At 41.8% G+C, this 13,191-nt stretch overlaps 1 protein-coding gene across 2 annotated transcripts; it reads left to right on the forward strand.

Annotated features, from left to right (window-relative positions):
• The first annotated feature begins 260 nt into the window (after nt 1-260).
• On the forward strand, nt 261-6,278 carry si:dkey-175g6.2. Of its 2 annotated transcripts, none has more exons than XM_040033128.1 (2): nt 261-517; nt 2,703-6,278. In XM_040033128.1, exon 2 carries the CDS (start codon nt 2,732-2,734, stop codon nt 4,760-4,762), a length of 2,031 nt encoding a protein of 676 aa, XP_039889062.1. In that variant the 5' UTR covers nt 261-517; nt 2,703-2,731; the 3' UTR covers nt 4,763-6,278. The 2 variants fall into 2 exon arrangements, with proteins under 2 accessions (XP_039889062.1, XP_039889063.1); XM_040033129.1 differs by lacking the exon at nt 261-517 and adding an exon at nt 956-1,829.
• The last annotated feature ends 6,913 nt before the right edge of the window (nt 6,279-13,191 follow it).

Below are 13,191 nucleotides of genomic sequence, written 5' to 3' on the forward strand. Positions count from 1 at the left end.
AAATGGCTGTGTACCAGCTCTATCTCTACAATTTGCTCCTTTCATTGAGGAAAAGTACTATTTCATTCATGCCATTTCCGTTCATTCATCAGCTGGGGCCAGCCTAGACTCACAGTGCCATCTCCACACCAACATTCTTATCAATGGAAGTGACGTCAGCACTGCCTGCAGCTGGGGGGTGGCGGTGGGAAGGATCACGTGGTCCGCGGAGGGTATATACAATAAAGTTGCGCTGACCGTGGTGCTGAAAACATTCACTCAATTGTACATTAGCACCAGTGCTGCCGCCATACAAACACCTCACAAATAAATAAAGAGACGTTAGATTCTTTTTTGATTGTTATTTTTTTTTTCCTTGATGCTGGTCACAGGCTGAAGAGAGAGAGAGAGAGAGAGAGAAAGAGAGAGGGAGGAAAGCCGAAATTCTCTCAGGTGCTTTCACTATTCATGAAATAATCTTGGCTTTATCCGTGCGTTGCGAGTTTCACCACTTCCCCACCCCCCAGTGGGACTTCAGGTAAGTGGAACGAAATCTGTCTCTGCATCATTCACAAACCATACTAACCAGGTAGATTAGGACAATTTCTGACTGTTATTCAGTTCGTTATAATTCTCTGTTCATAATTATGTTTTTTTTTTTGTTAAAAAATAACGAGAAATAGTTCGTGTTTTTTTTCTTTTAAATTTGCAACTTCATCGTTAGAATTAATCTTTGTGCGACTGTTGCTCGTCTGATTATGAAGTAGACGTGAACTGTGGCCGTTTCTATATGGTGCTTAAATTTAGACTAAACTGTGTATGATTTCTATTCTAGGGAATCGAGTAATATATATATATATATATATATATATATATATATATATATATATATATATATATATATATATATATATATTCTAATTTTCTTTTTTTTTTAAAAAAACAATGTTTTTATTGTGACATTTACGAACAAACCCAGTTCTTATGAACGTATAGGCATTATAATAATTATTTAATGCAGTGTAAAAAAATCCCCAGTAAAATATCTAATTTTGTATGTTGTTTATTTCACTCACTCAGTATAAATTAAGAATGAATCCCCTGCAATGTGAAGACAATAATATTTAATAAACATTTCTAGCTGCCTCTCAGAAGATCTTGGGAAAATTTTCACGCAAGATTTTTTTTAAAAACCTTTGAAGAATTCGCACATTTGAAAAAATGTGCACATTTTTACGATTTCAGTATTTTTTCTTTTAACAAGCACGATTTAAACAGACGGTTTTCAGCTATTAATTCGAAATAATTTAGAATCCCAACCATTTGTGAGTAGGTAGTTGGCCCTGATAAGTCGAATAATTTCGTTTCTCTTGATTTAATAAAATGAAAAAAAAAAAAATCAAATTGGGTTGTGCTGCCAAAAATTTGCGCTTGTCTGCATTCCACCGCTGCCAGTGAGGAGAAACATGCTCACGCCACACAAGGACAAAGCCCTGCATCCTCACTGGCTGCGCCCTCCTGTCTTTGCGCAAAAAGGCTTTATCCTCTCAAACTTAATGCCCGGTTAATTTACAATTTGGATGGACCACTCAGGAACCGTAGGGTTAAATAACTCAACCGTGGCCACCGGCTTTACGCATGACTTCCCCGAGCTTGCAGCTTTCTGTGCCAGTGTCTTGGTGACATCGCTTTGACGCATGGAATACCAAAATCACAGCAATTACGGACACGCGAGCTCGGACCAGTTTTTGTTCTCAGTATTTCCTTTCTTTCTTTCTTTTTTTTTTAAGAACTAGACGTTAGAAAATGGGAGGTGCGCGCGATTTGGATGGGTTGGCTTGGAGGAAGAGGTGAGGCATTTTTAACATATACCAGAAAAAAGACGCAAATCAGTTACCGGATGCGCATTTTCGTTGCTGTTGCAAACAGTTTGCTCAGTTAAATCAAAATGCGCCAGGGGATGTATTATTCCCAACCAGGTGATTCGTGCGGCTTAAAGATAATGAGTAGGTAATGAGTGGGTTAACGCGCGACTCGAGACAAAAAAAAAAGGCACGATGTTTAGAATCGAAACGCAGTTTCTTTGTGCGGATTATCCCCCATCCCTTCAAAGAAATGCGCATTTTTTTTCTTTTTCTCTGTTTTTTTTTAGGTTAATTCAACGACTCACGACCTGGTTTCTCAGAGCTTCATCTTCATGTTTTCAGTTGTATCCAAGCTGCACAGCAGTGACACAACTGGAGCTGGAAATGTTAGAAACCACTTTTTTTTCAGTCAAAAACGCTCTATATCGAAAATAAAAGAGAGGAGAATTTGTTGCATTTTGCTGCTACATCTGCCTGCTTTTGTCCTCAATGGTTTCTACTGGAAAACGTTTTTTTGTTTTTTGTTTTTATATGGTGGCCTTTTTGTGGTAACAATGTTTTGTTTGAAAAACTGGTCATCTTTCCAGGTACATTTTCTTTGAAACTTTATGGCAGGCTGTGGACTTAATGAAATATTTCTTACCAGTCAGTCCTCTCTACATTTTGGCTTTTTCACCAAAGCTGTATGTTATTTAAATGACACCAATGCTCACATTGCCACTGGGAGAAAACAATAAAGAAAATAAAGTAACAACAACACAAAAAAGCAAATTTGTGATTCCAGAGATAAGAAATGATATGTGAATAAATTCTCATCCTTCTTCTGTCCTTCTCTCTCTGCCTTCTCTCCTTCTTCAGGTGCTTAACCTCCCTCCTGCCAGTTCTGCATGGTCATGACCTGTCATCACGCCCCTTCCACAGCCCACCTCATCCTATTGGTCCTGCTCATTGTCATTCCACAGTTAGCTGGCACCGCCCCTGTGTGGGGTGAGGCAGGGGAGGGTGGGGTGGAGGGGCGCACCCGGACAGATCGTAAAGAGGACAACCTTGCCCCCTTTCACTCGCCCCAGCCCCAGAGCCTCTCCAGCCCTGACAACGTGTCCCTAGACTGGGTTCGGGGCCCGGGTCAAGACAGCCAATTAGATAAAGTGACGGACCCTGCGCAGGTGCTTGCGGTTCTGCTTGAGGCCCTGGACCACCTGGGGGACAGTGAAAAACAGGCTAGCAAAAACAGAGACTGGGAAGGGGATCGGAGTCCGGAGCTGCCCTCTGATGAAGGCTCTGAGGGTGGTGAGATAAGGAGAACAGAGCAGCCACAGGGAGAGAGGGGGGTGGAGGAGGAGAAGGAGGGGCGAGGGGCCAATAAGGCTATTGAACAGCTAAATGTAGGCCATTTGGCAGCTGCTCAGGGGGATGACTTGAAGGAGAGGGAGGGGGAGGAGGATGACAACACAAGGTCGGAGGATCAAGGGTGGTCTGTGAAGAATGTGGGAACAGATAGCGTAAGGGAGGACGAAAAGAAAGATGAAGGAGAAGGGCGGGAGGAGGGAAATTACTCGGAAAGTTTCTTAGATGAGGCCATGCCAGGCTCCACCTCAGAGGGAGATGACCCTTCCCTGCAGCGCAAAATAAGAGGCTACTTCCAGAACATTGACTTGGGTCTCCAAGATAATGAGATCCTGCCTCCTCTGAAGGGCTACAAAGCATACAACACTCAGTTAGCACGTGCAGGAAAGAAGCAGCACTGGCAGGAGAACCCGTCCCGCAACAGACCTGTGAAGGGGGGCAACTTCATGGATGACTTTGAGGATGAAGGAGAGGAGCTGGAGGAGGAGGTTGAGGAAGAAGAGGAGAGCCTCTCCCACATGGAGGAAGAGGCGAGAGCACGGGCGGAGAAACAGGAGGTGCTCCGGCAGCAGGAGGAGGCCGAGCGAGCCAGAGAGGAAGAGCAGAGGCTAGCAGACATCGCCTCTGACATGTTGCTGCAGTACATGGGGAGGAAGCAGCAGTCCTACATGAAGCCCCGGCAGAAAAGCAGCATGGGGGCCGCCGGCAACACGGCTGAGGACAAACGCTCAGAGGAGGTCCTTCCTGATGAAGATGACCTGGACCAGCAGATGATTGACAGGCTTATTGAGATCAGCAGCAAGCTGCACCTGCCTGCCGATGATGTGATTGAGATTATTAGTGATGTGGAGGAGAAGAAGAAAAAAAGGAAAGAGTTACAACAGCTGCCAACCAACAGCAATCCTGTTGCCCCACGCTTTAGGCCTCTGGTACCTCCTCCTCTGGTTGCCCCGCCTGTTTATCACTACACAGCCTCAAAAAACCCCAAGAAAGCCCCTTATAGGTACAACAAGTCCAACAAGAAATGGCACAAGGATAAAGTCAAGTCATACAAGCAGGACTATTGGTATAAGCCTCAGAAGCAGCTTGACTACTGGTATAAGCCCCAGAAACAGTTTTTAGCCTTCCCCTCTTATCCATATTACCAAAAGCCATATCGAGCATACTACCCTGTTTATTTCCCATATCCCAAACCACAATATTATGGCAAGCCCATCCCCTCCAGAGACCAGACCTTCGGCCCCCAGGAACTTGACCTCCAGGCCCCGAGACGCAGACACAGGGGCGGGGGTAAGAACCGCGGACAAGGCTGGAAGCAGCAGCCACCACCACGCCTGCCTCTTACCCCTTATATCTCTAACTATATCCTTCCTCACCCACGGACCTACCAACCCCTGCCCCCTCCCAAACCGATAACCACACCCAGGAGAGGCAGGCGACCCCCTTACTACTATCCACAAGTCACACCGGGAGATGACTATGAGGAAGATGGGCTGGTGCCTCAGCTGGACAGTGAGGAGGAACTGGAAAACTTTATTGAGAGGATCTACATGAAGCGCAGAATGTATTGAGAGACTTTTTTGGACACTGTCCGCTCAGAGGGACTCACAGATGTGGGATAGTTATACAGTAGCGGGAGTAAAGCTAAAGCAGAGGTGGGAAAAAAAAAGATTCAGAGAAGGTGTGTTTTGAGCCTGATGAGAAATTTCAGAAGTAAAAAGTTAGATTTATGTTGGTTTAATCACTGTATTTTTGTTGATTTTCTCAGTCAGGGAGAGGATGAAGGTGTCCTAGTTTAAGCTCCCTGTAACCATGTTCAGCCTCTTGCTCAGTTTACATTTTGAAACAGAACATACCATGGTGTATGTCTGCCTCCATTCAGGTCAATCTCTGATGTTCTTGCATATTTCAGAGATCTATAGAGGACACACGCAAACACACACACACACACACACACACACACACACACACACACACACACACACACACACACACACACACACACACACACACTTACATAGAATCACATTGTGACACATTCACAAGCAGATGTGGCCATTGTAAGAGAATCATGTTTACAACATCACTTTGTATCTTTTGTTTTATATTCTGTACGTCACATTACAAAACTAAAGTAGTTCAATTACTTCTTATACACACACACACACACACACACACACACACACACACACACACACACACACACACACACACACACACACACACACACACGTGTACACAAAGAAAAAGAGAAAGAACACGGGAATTGTCAAATGTTGACAGTATACTTTTTGTTGTATTTGATGTGTGTAGTTGCCTTTCTCATTTCTGATTGGATCAACCTTAAACAGCTGCAACTTGCAAAGGTGCCAAATACACACATTTCAGTTCGTTTTTGTTTTTTTTTTTCAAACTCAAGATTCAGATTTTTGCCTTACAAAGCACCATGGTTCTATAAGGGAAATATCATATTGCATAATTCTCTCATCATCCCAATGTAGAAACCCTGTGGACTCCAAAAGCACAAAGTTAAACACTAAACACTTCCAACCTGGTGGACTAAGGGGTTTCAAGCATTCTGGGATCCAGAAGTTATTGTGTCAACATATTTACGGCAGATCCACCGTCGCCACATCCATGCAGCGCTCCATGACTCTGCAGGAGTGCTTCATGTTTTGGATCATTTTCTCATTGTCCATCTCCAGTTCACATTTACTTTGTTTTACGCACACGCGTCATATCTATTGTATCTATTTTTTTCCTTTATTTTTAAAAGAAAAAAAAATACTTGAAATCACGCTATCTGTTCTGCAGCCTTTTTTTTTTAAAAACAAAAACAAAAAAACAACTGATTTCCACCAAGAGGCTACAAAACATTTTGTTCATTTTTCAGAAGAAATTCATTGAAAAGTTTCAGGCCGGGGAGTCAGGGATTGTGCTTAAACCGTTAAATGCACGTCTTTCTACTTGCATCTTAAAAAATGAACAAAAAAAAAGAACAAAAAAAAGAGGAAAAAAATAAAACAGTATGGAGAATTCAAAATGGTTGTCTTCTCTGAATAAACTGTGAACATAAAAAAAAAAGAAATCTCAAAGGAAGAGGGCCACTGTGTCCACAGTGAAGCCATCTGTCTTGTAAAAGGAGAGTGTTGTTGTTGATGTCACTTTAGCATTGTAAGATGTACAGTGTGAAATAAATATGCCCGTGCAATGTGTAAATAACAGCATGATGATTACTAGTTTTGCTATATGATAAAAAATAAAAGCAATTATTTTATTAAAGTTCAGTTTTTTCATGGCTTTTTGGCGAGTGCTCTGTTGTATTTGTGCCGAAGCAAAAACAGCACGAACACTTGGTTCTTTAGCTTAAAACAAAAAATAAAACACTAAAGAGAAAGACAGTAAATCTCAGTGACAGCCACATCAATCAAGTAAAGAAAAACCCATAGAGGGACTTTATTCTATCTCAAAAAATTCAAAATGAAGAGTAAAAAACGGGGAAGGGAAAAGGCAACAACAGCCAGACGGGAATGAAAGAGAACTAAAGAAAAGGAAAATTTCAGAAGAAGGCAGGGAAATGGTAACTGCAGTGATTGATGAGTCACATGATTGGTGGATGAGTCATCCATCTGTACACTTTACTGCGCAGGACCACACACACATACACACACACACACACACACACATACATATTCTCTTTGAGCTGTATAGTAATTTAGCTGCTGGCATTTAAGATAAAGATTGAGTCATGTTTGCTTCTGCCTCGAGGCTGCCAGTCGGCCGGTGGAAAGGTGTTTGGTAGATAGGTTTCCTGCCATATCTTGTTTCCACACCTCCCCCTCACTCTCACATCACACAGGCAATATACCCTTCTGGTATAATCCCTTGAAGTGCTTCTGGTCGCCCGCTTGTTTGGCATCAAAACAAACTTTATGCATGCTGTCAGCGGTACAAACAGTGACAGTGATTAGCAGGTTGTCAATATGTTTTAATCACGTGTTATCTTGTGAGCTTGCGCCTCGGTTTATTTGAACAGTGCCTTTCATGGTGTTTCTTGGACACCATTTCATGAATCCAGACATTGGGTTACAGCTTGTAGTTTCTATCTAGATATTCACAGAATGATTGCAGGAATTATGTTTTCATTTGTCACTTAGCCACTTGCCTTTAGGCAGCAGTGCTAGAGAGACAAAGACCCTTGGACCCTCGATCCTAGCAGTGAGGTGATTTGGTGATCCCGGTGGTGGCGAGAGCGATGTGGGCATGCTGGTTGGTTGGGATGATGTGGGAGGATCAGTGAGTCACTTAATTCTTTGGCAAATATGACAATGAGATTGTAAACCAGTATGTTAGACAGGGCCCTCCACCACCACCACCACTACCACCAAAACAGCAGATGAGAAAACATCTGACTCTTAAAGACTGAAAATCAGGAGTCCCGGAGAATCAGTGGTGAGGGCCACTGAAACTGTTCAGCACCTCACTAATGGGCTTCATGGTGCTTTAAGAATATCAAAAGAATAGTTTGACATTTTGAAGAGTTTATTGCCTTTCTAATTTTGGCTAAACATAAAGAAGAAATCACAGTCACTTTTTTTATGACGCATTTTACACGCTATATTTTTATTTACGGGTCACGGGGAGTAAAACAAAGCTGTGTGAGGTCTGCTATGTCTCTCACCATTTCAGTCAGTTTCTGTTTAGACACATGTGAAAAACATTATTATAGCGATGCTGGTGAAGAATACAAGGAAAAATGACAGTTTGTTTGTTGAGTGCTCTTTTAAGCAACTTTAAGATGGATTAGTTTTATTTAAATGTAAAATGTGATTTGAATGAGTTTAACTCATAGTTTAAAGCAACATGGAAGGAAGTCTGAGATGGTTTTGACAGGGGGGGCGGGGTAGGTGACAAAGGATGATGATTATGGAGCTGCCAGGCACGAGGAAAAGAGCAACTCCATCAAAGAAGATTCATGGATGTTGGGAAGGAGGATGGTTGGTATGACATGGTCAGGATAGGATAAGATGGAGACAGCCGAAAGAAGAAGAAGAAGAAGAAGGAGGAGGTAGTTTAAGCAGTAAACTACCTGCTTCTTGGAGGCAGCAGAAACAAACACTAAACACAACCTTGACATATTGTCTTTTAAACTGATATTTCCCTATTTATAAGCCCAGATAAACACAATGCAACACTATTATTCAGTTGATGCTTCTGGCCACCCGGCATTTAAACTGGTTTCTAACCTGAGGGTGTCACAGTTAGCGGAGAAGCCGACTGTGTGGAGAGAGGAGGTGGACCCAAGTGCAGACACACGAAAACCAAACTTGATCTTAAATAAGGGTTATTTTTTACTGGAAAGGACTTTATAATAAAGTAGGATTGAATTGGATTGGATTGAAACTGTGAGTCGTTTATTGTAGGCTGGTAAAACAGTACAAAAACAAAAGGCAGAGACGAAACGAAACAATAGTCTAAACTGGGAGAACGAAGTCTAAACATAAAAAACTCTGGAACGTGAACATAGAAACCTGACGTTTGGCATCAATTCATAGACCTTGAAAGATGAAATCACACAGCAGGATGAACAGACAAGGAATGAATGACAGCACACAGACTAAATATACACAGGAGGTGATATGGGGAAGTGGAAACACATGAGAAAACAGCTGATTAGAATGAACATAATGACACCACAGGGGAAGTGAAACTAAACACACTAAACATGGAACACCAGACCTCTTCAAAATAAAACAGGAAACATGATGAGACACAGACATGACAACACAAACTTGACAACATAGGACACGCAGACATGAAACATATAACAGATTGTCTGTGAAGGGCCTTGTATTCTAAGGAGGTTGGAAAGAAAACCGTCTGGACTTCTTTAAGATTCCTTGAAGACGTTTCACCTCTCATCTGAGAAGCTTCTTCAGTTCTAAGAGCAACTGGTGGAGAATCCCAGATTTAAGCCCTATGGGAGTGTCCCCAAGAGGGTCATGGACCCCCTATTGATCCTCTACCTAATCACATGAGCCAAGGTGTGAAAATGGGTGTAGTTTCACAATCAGCCAAGGTTTCAGGTGAACCGATTGTGAAACTTAGCCTCACCTTATCATGTGATTTCCTGAGGTCAAATGGCCCAGGATGTGAGTGGGCGTTAAGGCGTCTGGGAAGGGATCTCAAAACTGGATTATAGATGGCAGACAGTTGGTGTCGTAAACCACCGCCTGTGTTCAAAGATGGCCGTTCACAGTGAACATAGATGGCTTCTTTCACTCCTCTTTCAAACCATCTGTCCTCTCTGTTCAATATGTGAACAATGGCATTGTCGAAAGAGTGACCTTTGTCCTTTAGATGCATGTCAAGGTGGCTCTTCTATATATGACAGATTAAGACATGCAGACTTAACATGGCGAACCAATGAGGAACATGCACACTATAAATACATACAGAGGGAAAAGGGGACTGGGGAGGAGCCACTGACACAACTAAGCACAAACAGAGCATGATGGCTAGGGGGAAACACACGTGACAGAAGTAATGGGTCACAAAGGGGAAACATGTAAACGAGTAGGAGACAGGATGAAGGGTGAGGGAGACCTAAACACCGGGGTCGAAGACACAAGGGGAATCTAATAAACACTGAACTAAAATGGCAACCTAGGCAAAATAGAATGAGCTGAAGATAACTACATGATCTTAAACATAAACCATAAACATCAAAATATAAGAAAACTCAAAACACTGGGTCAGAGGGCCCTCGCAGGGTCCAGTGGACAAAAACAGTACACAGAAATATGGATGACAGCTGGGCCTGTCTCCCTTCTGCTATTAGATTGCTATTTTCAAATGCTATTTGTCATAATTTTCTTATAACTGCCAAAAGCAGACATCCCGGTTCTACTTTCAAGGATGATTAGGCTCTCAAAGGAAGACTCCAAAGCTTGTAAGTAGTTTGAAGAAACCCCTAAAATTGTGGCACATGACATCTTAACTAACTCCTTTCAGTCATAAAGCATTTAGGCAATAGAAGTAGGCCCTAAGTGTTTCACTCATACTAATGGGAAGTATATGGGGACTGGCAGGACACATGACACCCCCTCGCTGTAATTTCTCTGCACAGTTACCTAGACCATGGGCTTGACTGGCCACTGCACTGACTTTGCACCAAGATGCTGGAGGGGCAAAGTCTGTTTAATATCCCATCTGACTGATTTGGACATTTTAAAAAATTCCCGGCCATCGTTTGAATGTGAAAGATGATGGAAAGATGCTCAGAGGCTGTACTGAGGCTGTACTGAGGCCTCAGTGAGATCAGTAAAAAAGGTCAAATTTGCAGTGCAAGTTTGAGTTAATTTTTAAAATGTCAAATATTAAATTCAAATACATCAATTTTTCAGTATGATCACTGATGCATGCTGGTCACCTCATAACCAGCACAGTAAGTAAATTAATTCAGAAAGATGACATCATCATGACACTCGGGGTCGATCTGACCCCAGAGCCCTGCCCTTTAAATGATCGATTTGATGACATCTAGCAAAGATCCAAGAGGGATGTCCTGTCCTCTGTATAGTGTTTTTTTTTTAAGTACATGTTTTTATGGATGGCACTTTAAGATGTCATTAGGACATTTAAAAAAAAAAACATCAGCATGTAGCATTTTTAAATTGGGAAGTGTGGCCCAAGTCCAGCAAGATTGTTCCACAAATCAAATTTAATCTAACCTGATAAAGGCAGCTAATCCTCTCAGTGATTTTCTTCTGTGTTCCCATTTGTTTTACACTGCTCTATCAGAATCAAGGCTCTGTGAGTTAGCTACGCTACATGCATGGCCTATAATAACTGCCACACATGCTGGCCCGTTTTGGAATAATTGCCTAATACAGACAAACAGCTGTATAAAGTCGGTGTGATAATGTATAATTTACAATGTCTGAGTGAATCCAGTTCAGTGTTTCTCAGAACTGACACATGACGACGTGACTAAGCATGACCGCTCTGATCACGCGTCAAGTCTGTGCAGAGGATGCAGCTTATGAAAAAAAGGAAGCTTCCGTGAAGTCCTCTTCTCCCACCTTGTTGCCAAGCGGCGGACAAAAAGAGCATTGTTGGGATGTGGCTATTTACATTCCCTCATTCATGTTTCTGTGACATACTACACAATCGCGATTTACATTTTTTTTTCCAGCACAAAGGGATAATTGTGTGTCAAGCTTTAGATCACATTACGTCCTTATAGTAATCATTTATATGTTGCCTGGTGGGTGTGCTATAATTAAAATGCTATTTGAATCTTTCAAAAGGCTCCAACTCTCACAGGCACAAAATTTGGTATACATCCAGCTCCTGGCACGGAAGAGTCTGACAGCACAACAATTCATCAGCAATGGCCCCAAGAAGCCCATGCATTCACAGAAGCAGAAATATGAGGAAAAATGTCAGCCACTGTGGTATAAATATTGAGTAGCCTTCAAAATCTGATTAAATAACGCTCCTGGAATTTCTATAACAGTCGGACTTTGATCCCACCTTTAACTTAAAATGTCAGCGTGGTATTAGCTAAACAGAATTCACGATACGTATGTATATGAGGTGCAGGGCTTAAACTCTACAGTGTTTTAATGACCAAATCCCCTTTACAACCACTGATATTAAGCTGCTAACAGGACATGGTTTGTGTTTTCTTCTTGGGCCAATTAAATATTTCTATGCCTTATTTTGATGTATTTTTCTTCTCCCGTTGCTCATACTCATGCTGGGGCTGTACTTACAGTGAGGTCCATAATTTGTTAAACAAACACACAGTTGTTTTGTAGTTTTGCCTCTGTACACACCACCAGAAATCAAAAGATCAATGAGTGACTGAAGTGCCGACTTTCAGCTTTAATTCAAGGGGTTTTAATTAACTGTTTAAGAATTACAACAATGCCAGCTCTTTTAGGTATCTAATCTTGCCAAAGTGTTCTTGAGTGTAACCAGTGGTTTGCACCATGTTGTAAAACCATCTGTATTTCTATTCATCGAGATTTCCCTGGATTTTAGAGCTGAAAAAGGACATCTCTAATTCCTTGAGTTGTTTCTCTTAACAAAGGTAATAATTCTATCACCGTGCACTTTAGTTGTTTTCTGTGTTTTTTAGGGTATTTTGGTGTTGCTGAGCTAGCCACTGCATTCCTTCATTTTTAAAAATGTTGTCGATTGTTTAGTCAGCCGTGCCTTAAATTTGCTTTTGTCTCTCTAATGTGTTTATTTCATTTTATTTAGTCTAATGATGGCCTCCCTCACTTGCACAGACATCTCTTCGGGTCTCATATTTAAAACTACAGTTAAAAAAAAGGCTCTAAAACTCAATTTCAGCACTGTGAATCAACTCCATATATTATGTCTGCTTCATTTGACATTAAATAAGGAGGGACCAGACCTAATTATCCAATTAATTCTGAGCCTCTGAAAATGGGGCACTATGTATGAAATTGGCTGCAAATCCAAAAACATCTCATGCAAAAACTTTGTTAAACGCCTTGAATTAAAGCTGAAATTCTGCACTTCCATCACATCTTGATTATCCGATTAAAGAGCCACTGTGGTTGTAGAGAGGCTGAATTATAAAACTATAAACATTTCATTAGCCATCAAACCGTTGCCCTAACTATAAAAAACAAATTAAGGATTTTAGCTGATTATATTCCGCTTTAACTAAGTTAAAAGGCACAAAAGCTGCAGGTTGTACCAGCATTCCCATTGAACATCTATTTCACCTTTCTCAATATGACTTCACGGTCTTCTTTGGCTCTCGGAGGAGGCGGACGCATCTTTCCCCCCCTCCCTCCCTTATCTTCCCTGCTCCTGCTTCTATGTGTTTGTCTAGTCTCGTCTAACTCTAACCCTCAAAGAGTTTCTCAGTCTTGTTCTCTAAAACCTAAAGATTTGATCAACTGGTCCCGTAACGGAATTGACACCCTGCTGGGCTTGGGAGAGCCCGATTGTCCTG

The sequence above is a fragment of the Simochromis diagramma genome, unplaced genomic scaffold (assembly GCF_900408965.1).
Source record: "Simochromis diagramma unplaced genomic scaffold, fSimDia1.1 OVJJ01000216.1, whole genome shotgun sequence".
Classification (NCBI taxonomy): domain Eukaryota; kingdom Metazoa; phylum Chordata; class Actinopteri; order Cichliformes; family Cichlidae; genus Simochromis; species Simochromis diagramma.

Excerpts from the sequence above, each read along its gene's own strand:
- si:dkey-175g6.2 (XM_040033128.1), top strand. The coding sequence starts at position 2,732 with ATGGTCATGACCTGTCATCACGCCCCTTCCACAGCCCACCTCATCCTA.